Source organism: Chiloscyllium plagiosum, unplaced genomic scaffold (genome assembly GCF_037043375.1).
Source record: "Chiloscyllium plagiosum isolate Xiang-an unplaced genomic scaffold, Cpla_swu_hap1 HiC_scaffold_46, whole genome shotgun sequence".
Classification (NCBI taxonomy): Eukaryota; Metazoa; Chordata; class Chondrichthyes; order Orectolobiformes; family Hemiscylliidae; genus Chiloscyllium; species Chiloscyllium plagiosum.
In genome coordinates, this window is record NW_028270184.1 from 3,444,566 (window position 1) to 3,462,427 (window position 17,862).

The following is a 17,862-nucleotide window of genomic DNA, read 5'->3' on the forward strand; positions in this document are numbered from 1 at the left end:
GGACCTGGTCGCCATGACCATGTCCGACTCCTCATGGTCTCCAGGTCAGGGACCTCCCCAGCAGCCCCACTTCCTCAGGGAGGGGGGGGGGGGTCACCATCCCTCACTGAACACTCCCTCGCTGACCCCTCCTCAGGGGGTCTCCCTCCCTTGCTGACCCCTCCCGGCCCCTCTCAGTGGACTGGGAGGGTTACTGATTTTGTAATCCACGTTATGGCAGTGATGTGACCACATGGGGAGGGGGGGGGGCGGGTTGAGGGGGCAGAGCCTCAATGATGGAGAGGGGTTGCACCGACTGGAGTCAGAGGGCAGAGAGGGGAAATTGGACATGATGATGGGGATGTGGGAATAGGGAAGACAGGAAGGGTCTCCCATTGATGGAGGGATCAATGCCCAAGGGGAAGGAGGCAGGAGGGTGAGAGGGGAATATGAGGAAATGCTTTTACACCCCCTCCCCCCCCACCCAGAGAGGGGGGGTGGGGAATCTGGGACTCACTGCCCATAGACGGTGGGGGAGAGACAGAACATTTGAAGAAGGATTGAGAGGTGCCCGTGTGGTGCCAGACTCTGGGCCGAGTGCTGGGCAAATGGGAGGGGAATAGTGAGGGGTCACAGCATGGAGTGGACTGGCTGAAGGGCCTGTCTGCCTGTAGTCCTTGTACAACTGTATGACTCTCTGAGGCCAGTTTTTACCTCAGGTAGACTGTCCTCCGCTCCAACAGTGCATGAGTAAGATTGGTCTGTTAGCTGTGTGAGGCACTCTGCCATCTCCTGGGGCGTTGGAGGGGTGGGTGGGGTTGGGGAAGAGAGTGAGGGGGATCCCAGAGGGAGGGAGGGGCTGAGGAAGGGATTTCCACACTGAGGTGGGGGGGGGGGAGGAGGGGAGGAGTTGGGATGGAGAGGTGGAGTCTGGTGGTGGAGATATCCCTCCCTCTGTGTGTGTGTGTGTGTGTCTGTCTCTCCCTTTCTCTCAGCAGGACAGAATCCGAGGGGGCAGGAGGGCCGAGTGGCCTCCGTCCATTCCCATCGTTTGGATCCCGAGCTGGTGGAAGGTGGATGACCGAATGGCTGCCTCCTGCACTGAATCCCTAGGACAGGGTGGAGGGGCAGCGCGGCCTGTCAGAGTGGGGGGGGGGGGGGGGAACCTGTCAGCTGATGGGAAGGAGGTGGGAGTTGGGAGCGGTTTTGACTGTCAGTCACAGCCTCTGGGTAAAGAGGGTGGGAGCTGCTCCCTTTTTGTTTGTCCCCCCCCCATCCCCTCAGACACATTCTCACAGTGAGAAGACAGAGGGAGAGACCATGTCCCATTACCAGCAATGCAGAGCCGCAGGACACAATGGGTTTGAAAGCACGGGCTGAGAGAGACCAGAGTAGTAACTCTCCTTCACACAGACTGCAGCAGCAGCAGCAGCTCAGGGTATGGCTGTTTTTCCATCTGTGTGTCTGCCTGATCGCTTCAAGTCAGGAATGAGCGGGTGCATGTTGTTGTTTATAAACCACAGTGCAGGCAGTGCTGGGATCTGTTACACACTCCTCTCTCTCCAATGGTTAAAGGAATGACATTCCTGCTTCATCTCTCCCTTCTCCCATTTCCCTGCCAGATTTGTTTGTTTTCTTTTTGGAGCAGATGTTGGAGATGAGCAGCTGGATGGGGGGTGTACCGGGGAAAGGGAGGGGGTTGGAAGAGCTCGTTATTAAAGCGAAGGGCCCGGGGTTGGTGTGAATGACTCGGTTGATCTGTCAGTGTGAGGTTTCATCGCTGCTGTCAGGACACTGAGGTTTATAAACGATGGCCATGGCAGGGTCATGTCTGTCTGTCTCTCTCTCTGAGAAAGAGAGAGAGCAAGACGGTGTGTTTAATCAGCTGAGAAACTGGTTAATTGAACTCTGTGAAATTTGGCCGTGACTACTTTCTTTACTAATTGCGCAGAAACCCCCCCTCCCACAGACAGACATAGACAGACACTCCCTCTCTCTCACAGACACAATCTGTCTCTCTCCCTCTCATACAACATAGACACAGATACTCTCTCTCACAGGTACACACAGACATAGACACTCTCTCTCAGACATAATCTGTCTGTCTCTCTCTCACACACATACTCCAACAGACACACTCAGTGTCTCTCTCTCACACAGACACACACACAATCTCTCTCCCTGTCACACACACACACACATGATCTCTCACACACAGACACAAACATATGGAGTCTCTCGCGCTCTCTCTCTCTCTCTCTCTCACATGTACTCAGACTCCCACACAGACACACACACAGTGATGTTAACAATGTTCCCTGACCCCCCCCCCCCCCAGGTAACCTCTGCCTCCTGGAACAATGGTTGGGGGGGAGGGGTGAAATAAGTAATGCACAAATAAATCCTTTAAGTATCACAGAGCTTTTATCAAAGTGCAACTGCATAGATAGAGGCCCTTTGGCCCATCATAAGAGTGCTAGCCCTCAAGTTCCTACCCCAGAGGGCTTGTGCACTATAATGATGCTGGGGCTGTTTTCCCTGGAGCGTCGAAGGCCAAGGGGTGACCTTAGAGGTACATAAAATCATGAGAGGCATAGAAAGTGTAAAGAGACAAGGACTCTTCCCCAAGGTAGGGGAGTTCGACTAGGGGGCACCGTCCGGAGAAGGTTAATTCATTGATGCCGGGGATGGAGGGATTGCCTCATGGAGGGGAGGTTGAATAGGTTTGGGGGCCTGTACTCCTCAGAGTTTAGAAGGATGAGAGGTGACCTTATTGACATTGGGAGGGGGCTTGGACAGGGGGAGGTGTAGAGAGAGAGAAAGAATTTGGCCTAATTCTTGTAAAACCCATCTGGTTCACTAACTGTGGGCAGCAGGGTGGCTCCATGGTTAGCACTATTGCCTCAGTGCCAGGGACTCAGGTTCGATTCCAGCCTCTGGCAACTGTGTGGAGTTTGCAAGTTCTCCCCATATCTGCGTAGGTTTCCTCCCACTGTCCAAAGATGTGCAGGTCAGGGTGAATTGGCCATGCTAAATTGCCCATAGTGTTAGGTGCATTAGTCAGAGGGGAATGGGTCTGGGTGGGTTACTCTTCAGAGGGTCGGTGTGGACTTGTTGGGCTGAAGGGCCTGTTTCCACACTGTAGGGAATCTAACTGCTGCCCTGACCCTGGGGCTGGCCTACTCCAGACCCACACACCAGAACATGGCTGACTGTGTTCCCAGCTTTCGCGGGTGGGGGGGCAGTCATCGAGAATAAAAGATGGGGGTGGGGGGTGGCTAAATCAGTCAAGGATTACCCACCTGAAAAAAAAAACCCAGGTGGTTAAAGGCAGTGAGATGTTATTGAGAAAAATTGAGTACACCAATCAATGGTTGTCTCTTAAATTTATTCACTGTCAGAATGAGGGCATCAGTGGCTAGGCCCAGCATTTATTACCCATCCCTAATTACCCAGAGGGCAGTGCAGAGTCAACCACATCACTGTGGGTCTGGAGCCATGAGTAGGCCGAGACCAGGTAAGGATGGCAGTTTCCTTCCCTAAAGGACATTAGTCACCCCGATGGGTTTTTCCAACAGTTGAGTTCTTTTGAGAAAGTAACCAAAATGAGGGCAGAGCAGTAGACATCGTTTTGTAAAGCCTTTAATTCGGTTCCACATGATAAACTAACGAGTAACGTTAGCTCACATGGGATTCACTTCCCAATTTGACCCAAAATTGGCTTATTGACAGGAGGCAGAGGTTGGTGGTGGAGGGTTGTTTATCGGACTGGAGGCCTGTCACCATAGCGATCGGTGCTGGGGCCACTGTTTGTCATTTACATAAATGACTTAAATGAGAATCTAAAAGGGCACGGTCAGAAAGTTTGACATCAAAATTGGTGGGAGAGTGGACTGTGAGAAAGGTTATCTAAGATTGCAATGAGATTTTGATCAGTTGGGTTAATGGGCTGAGGAGTGGCAGATGGAGTTTAATTTGGATAAACGCGAAGTTTTACATTTTTGGTAAAACAAACAGGGACAGGATTGATACAATTAACAGTCAGGCCCTGGGTGGTGGTGTAGAACAGAGGCACCTAGGGGGTGCAGGTACATAATCCTTTGAAGTTTGCGTCACAGGGGGACGGGGGTTAATGAGGCGTTTAGCACACTGCCTTCATTGCTCAGACTTTTGAGTACAGGGAGTTGGGGATGTCATGTTGGGGTTGTACAGGACATTGGTGTAGCCTCGTCTGGAACACCGTGTCCAGTTCCGGTCTCCCTGTTACAGGAAGGATATTATTAAACTGGAGAGGGATCAGGAGAGATTTACCAGGATGTTACTGGGAATGGAGGGTTTGGGTTATAGGGAGAGGCTGGCAGTTTGTTCATGTGTAGGAGGTTGAGGGGTGACCTTAGAGGTTTATAAAACCATGAGGGGCATGGATGGTAGGTGTCTGTTCCCTAGGGTGGGGGATTTCAAGACTAGGGGGCACATTTTTAAGGTGAGTGGAATTTTTTTTACCCAGAGGGTGGTCTGTGTGTGGAGTGAACTTCCTGAGGGAGTGGTGGGTGTGGGTACATTTGGATAAGGACCTGGATAGGAAAGGGTTGGAGGGAGATGGGCCAGGAGCAGGCAGCTGGGGCTAGTTTAGTTTGGGGTTCGGGTCAGCACGGGCTGGTTGGGCCGAATGGTCTGTTTCCATGCTGGGCGAGTCTATGATTGACAATGGATTCATGGTCAGCATGAGATTCTAATTTCCAGATTTTTACTGGATTGCAACTCCACCACCTGCTGTGTTGGGCCCAGGGTGTTACCTGGATTAATGGTCTAGCGATAATGTCACCAGTTTGTGTACCTTCCCTTGTGGTGTTTCAGAGAATCACTGTCTTCTGGGACGTCACAGGTTGTAGATGGTGTGACAGTCTGCAGTGAGGAGAATGCAGACAGGCTGATAAAATGGGCACGTGTCAGCGTAACACAGAGCAGGGAGGCAGACAGCCGAGAGACTGGAGCACGGGTTAGGATCCAGACAGAGGACTGTGTCTGATCCCAGGCCCCCAGAGGTTAGCAAGGGAGTCCCATCCCTCTGCAAAGGTGCAGAATGAAATATCCTGGAATGACAATGGGTTAGAGGGTCTACAGTGAGTGCAGAGAGAGACTGGAGACGGTGGGATCATTCCCCATCAGAGCAGGGAAAGATCAGGGGCAGATTGGATCGAGCCATTCAGACCGAGTTGGCGAGGGAGAGACCATTCCCAGGAGCCGGAGGGTTGGTCACCCGAGGGACACTGGATGGAAGGGAATTGGGAACAGGTCTCCAGGGAGGGGGAGATGAGGAGAATGTTCCAACTTTGTAAGATTTTTCTGTACACTGTCCAGTTGTGGAAAACAAGATCAGAATTTAAATAAAATGGGGCAAGTCAGGAAATCAGTGACACTGTGAGGGAGCTGGATTAACATCAGTAGAGATACAGTCAGTAACACAGGGCCCTGGGGGGGAGAGGGATTACAGAGGGACAGTGTGAGGGAGCTGGATTAACATCAGTAGGGATACAGTCAGTAACACAGGGCGCTGGGGGGAGAGGGGTTACTGAGTGACAGTGTGAGGGAGCTGGATTAACATCAGTAGAGATACAGTCAGTAATACAGGGCGCTGCGGGGAGAGGGGTTACTGAGTGACAGTGTGAGGGGAGCTGTGATTGAGTGCTGGTAGTTGTAGGCAGGAGCTGTGTAAGAGAGACAGTTGTACCTCTTGAGGTGGTGAAATGGTTAAATATAACTGGAGTGTGAGAGAGGCAATGAACCAATGTGTCCTGGCAGATGGCAGGATTTCATGGTGTGGGCTTTTGTGTAATGAAGGATTTTGACTCTGTCCCTGGGGAGAAGTGACTACAGTCAGTCACCCTGCAGCAGGTAGTATTGGCTATGTTGCTGTGAGAGAAATCACGCTGAGTTTGTAAGACCCAGACAGCCACAAACCTGGACATCTACGGCTGTTCCTTCAGTGTCACTGGGACAAAATCCTGGATTTCCCTCCATATTAGTGCCCACTGGACAGGGCTGGTGCAGGCAGGTATTTCACCAGCACCTCCTTGAGGGGCAACTAGGGACAGGGTGGAGGCAGGAACAGAAAAGGGGGGGGGCATTTGGATAGCGCCTTTTGTGACCTCAGTCGGTGATATAATGGAGCCGGTGCAAGAACTCATTTCTACACAGCAAGATCCCAAATGTGAGAGTGATCCAGATCATCTGTTTTTTTGATGTTGGTTTAGGGATCAATATTGGCCTCAGGACCTTGAGGAGAGCTCCACACCCACCCTGCTCCTCTTCCAATAGAGGCCCTGGGATCTAATACACAACTCCCAGCCCCAAGAGGGCAAAAGGGGATCCTGACAGTGCAGCACTCCCTTGGTGCTGACTGCTGGGAGGGGGGTGGTGTTGGGAATGGAGGGAGGGACAGCAGCAGTGGGTCATGGGGACTGGGGGAGCTCTGTCTGAACCTCCCCACACTGATCCCTTCCCCACCACCCCCCTCCCAGTGAGAGGTGTTGTGGACCCCTGTATGGGGGGGGGTAAGGTTTGATCTGTCATTACACGGGCTGATTGATTTACCCTCCAAACCGCTGCCTCAGATACACAGCCCCAGCAGCTAGATGTTGGCAGGCAGATCACTATTCAATCTGGTCTCTCTGCCTCTGTCTCTCTGCCTCTTTCTCTCTGCCTCTGTCAGGGGTCTCTCCCTCTTTCTCTCTGCCTCTGTCAGGGGTCTCTCCCTCTTTCTCTCTGCCTCTGTCAGGGGTCTCTCCCTCTTTCTCTCTGCCTCTGTCAGGGGTCTCTCCCTCTTTCTCTCTCTCTCTCTCTGCCCCCCCCAGGTTGCCCTCAGTACCGTGCTGTTCCTGAGAGCTGACCATGTCTTGCCCTCGCGTTATGTGTTGTTGTAGGATGGTTCTTGACGGGGGGAGTGATGCTGTGACAGCGCTGGAGTTGGATGTACACCGATCCCTGGATCAATCCCCAACTCCCAACAGCCAGGAGATCACCAAGGATCCAGTCAAGTATGGAGAATTCATCGTGTTAGGGTAAGCTGCCCACGCACAGGGAGATCCCACTGTCTGGACCACCCCCATCTGCGCCCCCACCAACCCAAACCTGTACAACCCCCTCCTCCAGACTCCCCCCTCCCATTTCCTGGCGAGTGGAGGGGAATACAGGCCATGAGGGGCCTCCTGTCCTGGCTGAGGGGCTGAATGGCCATGTTCTGTTCCAATGGATGGCATTCAGCTCCCTTTTCCCCCACACTCCCTCCTCCAGCCTGTCCCACCAGAACAGCAGGAGGCCATTCAGCCCCTCTCCTCTAAGCCATTTCATGGTCCGGTTTGCCCCTCCTAACTGTCTCCATGCCCTGCCCCTGAGGAACTGCAGAATGGCAGATTGGAAGTTGCTGAGGGTGAGGGCTCCTGTAGACGAGCAGCTGGGTGGAAGTGGCATTTCCTGCAACCTCCTTCCCACCCAGCTCTCATCATCATGTTCCCCCTCCTGTCACTATCCAGCTAAAGTGGGCCTCACCTCCTCCCCCCACCCCCGAGGGGGACAGCCCACCCTGTCCTGAAGGTGCTGTGGGGGGCTGAAGTGGGTTGGGGGGTGGGGGAAGGGGGGGGGGGTTTAACTCAAGATATATTGCATCAGAACAACATTGACACCAAATTACTTTTGGGGATGTAACCACCCCCCTACTCCCCGCTTTATCTCCCTCTGTGCTGCCCCCCTCTCCTACCCCTTGCTCTCTCGTGTTTATCCCACCCCCTCACTCCCCTCTTTATCTCCCAGTGTTCCCAGTAGTGGGCGGCACGGTGGCACAGTGGTTATCACTGCTGCCTCACAGCGCCAGAGACCCGGGTTCAATTCCCGCCTTAGGTGACTGTCTGTGTGGAGTTTGCACATTCTCCCCGTGTCTGTGTGGGTTTCCTCCGGGTGCTCCGGTTTCCTCCCACAGTCCAAAGATGTGCAGGGTCAGGTGAATTGGCCATGCTAAATTGCCCGTAGTGTTAGGTAAGGGGTAAATGTAGGGGTATGGGTGGGTTGCGCTTCGGCGGGGCGGTGTGGACTTGTTGGGCCGAAGGGCCTGTTTCCGCACTGTAAAGTAATCTAATCTAATCTTCCCCACCCCCACTCCTTTCTCCTGCATGTGAGCCCAGCCCCCCCTTGCATCCATTTCCCCCCTTCCTTTGAGGGAGCGAGTCCCAGATCCCGGTTGGATCGATTGGGGAATATCTGGGATTGGTGACCATTTGTGCTGGTCTCCCAGCCTCACCACCCTGTGCCCCCCCAACACCTTCACCAGAGTCTTGAGGAGACCCCGTCCATTGGCCCAGTGGTTTTTGGTCATGTCTCTGATGGGGGAGGGGGGGGGTTACTGGTGATTTCAATCGCGGCTTTTCTCCCTCCCTCTCGGGTGAGTAACCAAGCTTTCTGTGTGTCTGTTTTCCCCCCCCCCGGTCGATATGCAGTTATAACGGCTCACTGGCCAGTGGAGACCGAGGCAGGCGGAGGAGCAGGCTGGCTCTGTACAAGAGGCCGAGTGGAAATGGAGTCCGACCAGACGTTGTCCACATCACATCTACCCCACTCACCTCCAAGGTAGGTAACGCCAGGTCCCCAGCCCAGCAGAGGAGCTCTGTCACCCCAGCGCTACGGACACGGTTACAGCTCTCGGTGCGGGACGGGCAGCCTGTCCTGACCAGAGGATGACCGGGAGAGAGAATGCCCCCCCTTGGGGTGGGGAACACCATCAGGATGAGGGACCTCCCATTCAAGTCTGAGGTCAGGTGAAGCCCCCCCCCACTGAATACCCAGGTGGGCACCAAGGGAGATTGATCCCTCTCTAACAGGACAGTGTCTATCTGGGCTGGACAGGACAGGACAGGACTGTGATCACCACCATCACATGAGCCAGGACTTTATTCCATGACAGGGGGAAGCAGACTGGAAGGGCTGAATGGCCTACGCATGGCTCCTCGTTTATAATCGATATTCACCCAGACCAGAGCTTGCCCCCCAGCCCCTGTCAGCAGTCTCCACAGTATCCCGAACACGCACAGAGGAGGATGCTGATGGTTTAATGTTTATCTGAAATGTAACCCCCTCGGCCGGTGCCCGCTCCCTGGGCGCTGACCCTCGGCCGGTGCCCGCTCCCTGGGCGCTGACCCTCGGCCGGTGCCCGCTCCCTGGGCGCTGACCCTCGGCCGGTGCCCGCTCCCTGGGCGCTGACCCTCGGCCGGTGCCCGCTCCCTGGGCGCTGACCCTCGGCCGGTGCCCGCTCCCTGGGCGCTGACCCTCGGCCGGTGCCCACTCCCTGGGCGCTGACCCTCGGCCGGTGCCCGCTCCCTGGGCGCTGACCCTCGGCCGGTGATTAACCCCCACCCTAATCCCGCGGTCTCTCTACAGGCACTGAGTAACATGGAGCAGCACAGCGTGTCTTACACACTGTCTCGGAGTCAGTCAGTCATCGTGGAGTACAGTCCCGACAGTAACACCGACATGTTCCAGGTAACGGGGTGTGGCGAGCAGGGCGGGATGGCGTCCACGTTTCACCGGTAACTCAGCGAGGCAGGCAGATTCTCTGGGCGATGGGATCAAATCCCAGCCAATCTCCCACATTGGCAGCTTCAGTGAGGCTGTGTCACGGGACGTGGTTATCACTGGAAGGTTGGGTATTTACTGTCCATCCTTAATAGCCCAGAGCTCCTCTAGTCTGTTCCATCAATGGGATCATGGCTGATCTATGGTCTAGCTCCATACAGCTCCCTTGTTACCTGTGTAAAATTAACCACCAATCTGGCATCTGTTGCTGTTTGTGGAAGAGGTCCAAACCCTTCTGACCCCGTGTGTGTGTGTGTAGAAATGCTTCCTAACATATCTCTCCTGAACAACGTCTGGCTCATTCCCAGACAATGCTCCCTAGTTCTGGGAATCCCCAACCAGTGGAAAGTGTGGATCTTATTGACTTTTCCTGCGAATTGTGTAAACTTCGATCAGATTGCCCTCTAACCTCCTACATTCCAGAGAAAACCAGCCTCGTTTGCATGATCCCTCCTCACAACTTCACCCCTGAGATCCATGTAATATTCTTGGCCAGTCTACTTTGTTCTCTCTCTTTCACAGATCGATCTATCATTCAGAAGGTGTGGTGCCCAGATGGAACTGGTTCAGAAAAGATTTACAAGGATGTTGCCAGGGTTGGAGGATCTGAGCTACAGGGAGAGGCTGAACAGGCTGGGGCTGTTTTCCCTGGAGCGTCGGAGGCTGAGGGGTGATCTTATAGAGGTTTATAAAACCATGAGAGGATAGGATAAATAGACAAAGTCTTTCCCTGGGGTGGGGAGGTCCAGAACTAGAGGGACATAGGTTCAGGGTCAGAGTGGAAAGGGACCTAAGGGGCAACATTTTCACGCAGAGGGTGGTATGTGTATGGAATGAGCTGCCAGAGGATGTGGTGGAGGCTGGTACAATTGCAACATTTAAGAGGCATTTGGGTGAGTATATGAACAGGAAGGGTTTGGAGGGATATGGGCCAGGTGCTGGCAGGTGGGACTAGATTGGGTTGGGATATCTGATCGGCCCAACATCTTGTAGCAGGAGGATTTGATGCCAGTGGTTGTTTGTTTGGTGATGGGAGGCACCCCCCGTGTACACGGAGATAAAGTCCCACTCTTGTCGTTTCACAGATCGGTCGGTCAACAGAAACTCTGATAGACTTTGTGGTGACGGATACAGCGCCCAGTAACTCCCCAACAGGGGAAGGCCACAGCGCCCAGAGTACCATCTCCCGGTTTGCCTGCCGAATCAGCTGTGAGCGCAGTCCCCCGTACACCACCCGGATTTATGCTGCCGGCTTCGATTCCTCCAAGAACATCTTCCTCGGTGTAAGTAACCCCTCACTGCCCCCATTCCCATTCCCCTCCACCTTTCCCAGATGGTCAGGGACACCAGTGTTATACAGCGCTCACTATTGTATCTGGAGAAACGCCCATAGCCGCCCAGTGAGATCTCACACACTCTCTCTCACACAGCAATGTGGGAATAACTCTGATCAGCTGCGTTTTTTGGGGTTGAAGGATAGATATTGGCCTCTAGACCTTGGGGGAAGAACTTCCCTCCCTACTCCCCTTCCAACAGCAGCTGTAGTATCTATTATACCCCCCACTACCCCTCGCCAAGAGAGGGCAGATGTCATCGTCTCTGTTTAATGTCTCATCCGTAAGATAGCACCCCCGGCAGCGCGGCCCTCCCTCGGCGCCGGCCCCCCGGCCCTCCCTCGGCGCCGACCCCCCGGCAGCGCGGCCCTCCCTCGGCGCCGACCCCCCGGCAGTCCACAACCCATGACCTCTCTGAATGGTTTCTAGGAGAGAGCAGCCAAGTGGCGGACTCCGGATGGGCTGATGGACGGCCTCACCACCAATGGAGTCCTGGTGATGCACCCCATGCACGGATTCTCCGACAACTCCAGCCCTGGCGCCTGGCGGGAGATCTCCGTTTGCGGAAACGTGTACGCCCTGAGGGAGACCAGGTCAGCCCAGCAGAGGGGCAGACAGGTACGTGCACTTTGTTACAGTCCAACAGTCAGTACAGGGAGCCTGCCTACTGAGGGGACACTGTCTAGCTGATCTGTCAATGTATCAGCTTCACTCTGTATCTAACCCCGTGCTGTCCCTGTCCTGGGAGTGTTTGATGGGGGGACAGTGTAGAGGGAGCTTTACTCTGTATCTCACCCCGTGCTGTCCCTGTCCTGGGGGTGTTTGATGGGGGGGGACAGTGTAGAGGGAGCTTTACTCTGTATCTAACCCCGTGCTGTCCCTGTCCTGGGAGTGTTTGATGGGGAGGACAGTGTAGAGGGAGCTTCACTCTGTATCTAACCCCGTGCTGTCCCTGTCCTGGGGGTGTTTGATGGGGGGGGACAGTGTAGAGGGAGCTTTACCCTGTATCTAACCCCGTGCTGTCCCTGTCCTGGGGAGGGTTTGATGGGAGACAGTGTAGAGGAAGTTTGGGTCCATCATCAAATCAAAGATAATACTAAAATGAATGATAGAGTGTGTAGAAGACACTGAAAGTCTGCAGAGGGATATAGCTCGGTTAAGTGAGTGGAAGAGTGCGTGGAGTCTGAGCAGATAGGGGAAGCCCCAAATGAGTTTTTTGCCTCAGTTTTCACTAAGGAAAGGGAGCTTGTTGTGAATGAGAACTTTGATGAGCTGGGATACAGGCCTGACCTGATCAAGATTGAAGAAGTTGATGTGCTGGAAATCTTGGCAAACGTTAAGATTGGTAAGTCCCCAGGGCCAGACCAGATTTATCCGAGACTGCTCCAGGAAGTGAGGAAGGAGATTGCTAAGCTGCTGGCGAAGATCTTTGCTTCCTCGTTCTCCATGGGAGTCGTACCAGAGGACTGGAAGGAGGCGAATGTTGTTCCTCTTTACAAGAAGGGTAATAGGGAAATCTCTGGCAATTACAGACCAGTCAGTCTTACATCTGTGGTCAGCAAAGTTTTGGAAAGAATTCTGAGGGTTAGGATTTAAGACTATTTGGAAAAGCATAGTGTGATTAAAGGCAGTCAGCATGGCTTTATGAGGGGCAGGTTATGCCTCACAAATCTTATTGAGTTCTTTGAGGTGACAAGACAGGTCGACAACGGTCGAGCAGTGGATGTGCCTTCAGCAAGGCATTTGATAAGGTTCCCCATGGTAGGCTCATTCATAAAGTCAGGAAGTATGGAATACAGGGAGATTTGGCTATTGGGATTCAGAATTGGTTGGCTGACAGAAGGCAGAGTGTGGTTGTACATGGAAAGTATTCTGCCTGGAGGTCAGCGTTGAGTGGGGTCCCGCAGACCTCTGTTCTTGGGCCTCTGCTCTTTGTAGTTTTTATAAATGACTTGGATAAGGAGGTTGTGGGGTGGGTTAGTAAATTTGCAGATGACACCAAAGGTTGGAGGTGCTGTTGATAGTATCAAGAGCTATCGCAGGCTGCAGCCTGACATAGACAGGCTGAGAAATGGCAGATGGAGATCAAGCTGGATAAATGTAAAGTGATGTATTTTGGAAGGTCGAACTCGAATGCTGAATTTAGGATTAAAGACAGGATTCTTGGCAGTTTGGAGGAACAGAGGGATCTTGGTGTTCAAGTACATAGATCCCTCAAAGTTGCCACCCAAGTGGATAGGGTTGTTAAGAAAGTATATGGTGTTTTGGCCTTCATTAACAGGGGTATCGAGTTTAAGAGCTGTGAGGTTTCACTACAGCTCTACAAGTCCTTGGTGAGACCACACTTGGAATATTGTGTCCAGTTCTGGTCGCTCTACTATAGGAAAGATACAGAGGCTTTGGAGAGGGTGCAAAGAAGGTTTACCAGGATGCTGCCTGGACTGGAGCACTTGCCTTATGAAGAGAGGTTGACTAAGCTCGGACTTTTCTCTCTGGAGAGAAGGAGGAAGAGAGGTGACCTGATCGAGGTATACAAGATAATGAGAGGCATGGATAGAGTCAGTAGTCAGAGGCATTTCCCCAGGGCAGGACTGACTGGCACGAGGGGTTGTAGTTTTAAGATATTAGGAGAAAGGTATAGAGGGGATGTCAGAGAAAGGTTCTTTACCCAGAGAGTTGTGAATGCATAGAATGCGTTGCCAGCGGTGGTGGTGGAAGCAGAGTCATTAGGGACATTTAAGTGACTGCTGGACATGCACATAAATAGCAGTGAATTGAGAGATGTGTTGGTTAAGTTATTTTACATTAGGATTAATCCTCAGCACAACACCATGGGCCAAAGGATCTGTTCTGTACTTTTCTATGTTCTATCCTGGTGTTGGGAGTGTTTGACAGGGGGGGGGGGGGTGTGGAGGGTAGTGTAGAGGGAGTGTTTGACGGGGGGTGTGGAGGGTAGTGTAGAGGGAGTGTTTGACGGGGCTGTGCACTGACGGTGAATTGTTGTGGTGTTTTAGGTGGAGAACGAGTCTAATGTGTTACAGGACGGCTCTCTGATTGATCTCTGTGGGGCTACCCTGCTGTGGCGCACCCCAGAGGGCCTGGACAAAGCACCCACCCTCAAGCAGCTGGAGGTCCTGAGGCAGGAGATCAACGCAGCAAGGCCACAGTGCCCGGTGGGCTTCAACACGCTGGCATTTCCCAGCCTGGAGCAGTGCCATGTGGTGGAGGAGCAGCAGCCCTGGGTCTACCTCAGCTGCGGCCATGTGCATGGGTACCACAGGTGGGGCAGCCGCCCAGAGGCTGGGGGATCGACAGCAGGCTGCGAGAGAGAGTGCCCCCTGTGCCGGAGGGTGGGGCCCTACGTGCCCCTGTGGATGGGCTGTGAGGCAGCCTCTTACCTGGACGTGGGACCCCCCAGCCACGCCTTCTGTCCCTGTGGCCACGTCTGCTCAGCCAAGACTGTCAAGTACTGGGCACACATCCCTCTGCCCCATGGCACACATGACTTCCACGCTGCCTGCCCCTTCTGTGGCACTTGGCTGACCGGGGAGAAAGGTTACATCAAGCTCATCTACCAAGGCCCTGTGGACTGAGGGGGGGCCCATCACACCCACCCACCCCTTCCCCCTCACACCCACCCACCCCTTCCCCCTCACTGCTTCCCCCAACACACACACACACACATCTCTCCCATCCCTTGCTCTGTCTCTCTCTCTCTCTCGGTCTCTGTCTGTCTCTCTCTCTCTGTCTCTGTCTGTCTCTCTCTCTCTCGGTCTCTGTCTGTCTCTCTCTCTCGGTCGAATCACTATTTATGCAAAAACAGTGACATTTTTGTAAAAAGAATAAAAATATACATTGACAATATTTGCCACCGTGAAGGGAGTCTGCTCTGTGTTTTTATTAAGTGGAAGGTGTGAAGGTGCCCCTGTCCCCCCCGTTTTGAGGTAATTGATATTCAGTTTGGGTTTGTTCCCTCTGTTGGTGTTTACTTGGATCCCTGTGGGACCCTGTGCCTCCCCAACAGCGAGGCTGGTGCGGTTGTCCTCAAAGCTGAGATGTTCTCTCAGTGCAGGGGTAGTGTCCCCCTCTCTGGGCCTGGGTGCCACAGTTTCAAGTCCCACCTGCTCAAGAGGTGAATGGGTCAATTTGGAAAATATCCATACTCCATGTCTCTCATACCATTGCCCCCTGCCCACACTGAGTGAGACGGGGGTCTGGGTGGCAGAACCACTGCTAACCTGTCAGTCAGATAAGTGGGTAGTATCTGTGTGGACTCTACACTGATTGGATAGCTGCCCTACCATTCAGGCAAAAGGGGTGGTACATGTGAATGCTGGAGGGTTTGAGTGAGAGGGACAGGCTGGGGCTGTTTTCCCTGGAGTGTCAGAGGCTGAGGGGTGACCTTATCGAGGTTTACAAAATCATGTGGGGCACAGATAGGGTAAATAGACAAGGTCTCTTCCCTGGGGTCAGGGAGTCCAGAACTAGAGGGGCATAGGGTGAGAGGGGAAAGATATAAAAGAGACCTGAGGGGCAACTGTTTCTCACAGAGGGTGGTACGTGTATGGAATGAGCTGCCGGAGGCTGGTACAATGACAACATTTAAGAGGCATCTGGATAGATATAGGAAAAGGAAGGGGTTAGAGGGACATGGGCCAAGTGCTGGCAGGTGGGACTAGATTAGGCAAGGATAGTTGGTCAGCACTGACAAGTTGGGCCAAATGGTCTCTTTCTGTGCTGTACGGCTGTGACTCTAAATCCCAGCTGGTGAAGTTGAGTTAATATCAAATTAATGCCTTGCCTGCCCTGGCCACAGAGGAGATAAAACGGTTTTTAAAAAAAAATATTCAGCCAGGGCAGTCTGCCTGTTGGATGGGGTCAGGTCCTGTCTTGTTGGGAACAAAGGGGTCACTGTACCAGGCTCCTAGCCCAAGTTCCTCCATGCCAGGGTGAGATTGCCATATCCCAAAGCAGTGCCAACCTCCTAGACAACACTCCACGCACCTTCTGGGAAGGACAGGATTTTTTTTCTTTTAATTCTTGCGACAGAAATGGAACGCAATCCCAACCAGGAGATCACACTCTGTTTCCCGCAGCAACGAATGATTCGGACACCCATTTGCTGTTTCACAACGTGATAAATTCCCGGCGTTAATTAGCTCAGAGAATCTTGACCGTCAGTGATGCCTTGGGGGGGGGGGGGAGAGGGGGGAAGGGGGAAGGAAAAGGAACAGAACTGGCAGGTGGTGGTCTCTGTGTGGAACAGCTACGTGCTGGGACTGGGAGTGAGCTTCCTGGGAAACGCAGACCCTCCCCAGATCTCAGGAATTATGGCAAACCGCCTGCCCGAGGTTTCCGTTCCGAAACTCTGAGAACGCCCTCGCTGCGACGGTCAAGCGACCGAGTAACCCGGGCAGCTGGGTCGGAGGAAGGGTCTGGGGCACAGGGTGGGATTCATTAACCTGAGAACGGATCCAGCCATTCCGAATCAGGGTGGGGAGGGGATAGTGGCTTTAGTTGTCCCGCTCAGAATTCCAAGTCCTCCAAAGCAGCGCTTGCAGGAATTTCAGAAGGGATGATACAGAAAAAGGGGGGAGCAAGTGGAAAAAAAACTCGATTGGCAACACACTGGGCCAGGGTGGAGAACGAGGTGGGGGGTGGAGGGCGTTAGAGGCGGTTCCAGCACGGCAGGTCCCTCCGACAGAGGTCCTGTAGATTCCACTCCAGATCCTCGTCGTCCTCCGGGAATCGCTCAACGAAGGATTGGATCAAGCCGGCCGCTGTTCCATCGTAGCTCAGGAACTGAACGTCACCGTCAGCTGGGTGGGGGGAGAAAACAGGAGATTGTAAGCAGTGGCCGGCTCAGTGCTCACGAGTATCTGTCTGGCACTTCCAGAAAGATGCTTCACAGACACAGTGGGACACCGAGCCACATCAGGGAGAGACTCCCCCAGCTCACGGCTCCGGGCAGCTAAAGGCACAAGCCCACCCACCCACAACGGAGGACAGGGGGTGGGGGGGGTGACGGGGACAATTTCCCACGGCCAATCCACCCTAACCTGCACATCCCTGGGCACTATGGGACAATTCCCCACGGCCAATCCACCCTAACCTGCACATCCCTGGGCACTATGGGACAATTTCCCACGACCAATCCACCCTAACCTGCACATCCCTGGGCACTATGGGACAATTCCCCACGGCCAATCCACCCTAACCTGCACATCCCTGGGCACTATGGGACAATTCCCCACGACCAATCCACCCTAACCTGCACATCCCTGGGCACTATGGGACACTGTCCCCATGGCCAATCCACCCTAACCTGCACATCCCTGGGCATTATGGGACAATTTCCCACGACCAACCCACCCTAACCTGCACATCCCTGGGCACTATGGGACAATTTCCCACGACCAATCCACCCTAACCTGCACATCCGTGGGCACTATGGGACAATTTCCCACGGCCAATCCACCCTAACCTGCACATCCCTGGGCACTATGGGACAATTTCCCACGACCAATCCACCCTAACCTGCACATCCCTGGGCACTAGGGGACAATTTCCCACGGCCAATCCACCCTAACCTGCACATCCCTGGGCACTATGGGACAATTTCCCACGGCCAATCCACCCTAACCTGCACATCCCTGGGCACTATGGGACACTGTCCCCACGGCCAATCCACCCTAACCTGCACATCCCTGGGCACTATGGGACAATTTCCCACGGCCAATCCACCCTAACCTGCACATCCCTGGACACTATGGGACACTGTCCCCACGGCCAATCCACCCTAACCTGCACATCCCTGGGCACTATGGGACAATTTCCCACGACCAATCCACCCTAACCTGCACATCCCTGGGCACTAGGGGACAATTTCCCACGACCAATCCACCCTAACCTGCACATCCCTGGGCAC

The 17,862-nt window shown here is 53.8% G+C and overlaps 1 protein-coding gene and 1 pseudogene across 2 annotated transcripts in view; one reads left to right on the forward strand and one right to left on the reverse strand.

Moving 5' to 3' along the window:
- The first annotated feature begins 1,236 nt into the window (after positions 1-1,236).
- On the forward strand, positions 1,237-14,798 carry LOC122546251 (E3 ubiquitin-protein ligase pellino homolog 1-like). Its single transcript, XM_087983767.1, has 7 exons — positions 1,237-1,417; positions 6,903-7,040; positions 8,469-8,598; positions 9,406-9,507; positions 10,686-10,883; positions 11,364-11,552; positions 13,949-14,798. Exons 2-7 carry the CDS (start codon positions 6,904-6,906, stop codon positions 14,525-14,527), a joined length of 1,335 nt encoding a protein of 444 aa, XP_087839893.1. The 5' UTR covers positions 1,237-1,417; position 6,903; the 3' UTR covers positions 14,528-14,798.
- Positions 14,799-16,601: 1,803 nt separating this feature from the next.
- Positions 16,602-17,862, reverse strand: part of LOC122546368 (fermitin family homolog 3-like) — a 51,722-nt pseudogene continuing 50,461 nt past the window's right edge. The window contains exon 13 of the transcript XR_015754550.1: positions 16,602-16,753. The product of XR_015754550.1 is annotated as a fermitin family homolog 3-like (transcript). The remainder of the gene's footprint in view (positions 16,754-17,862) is intronic.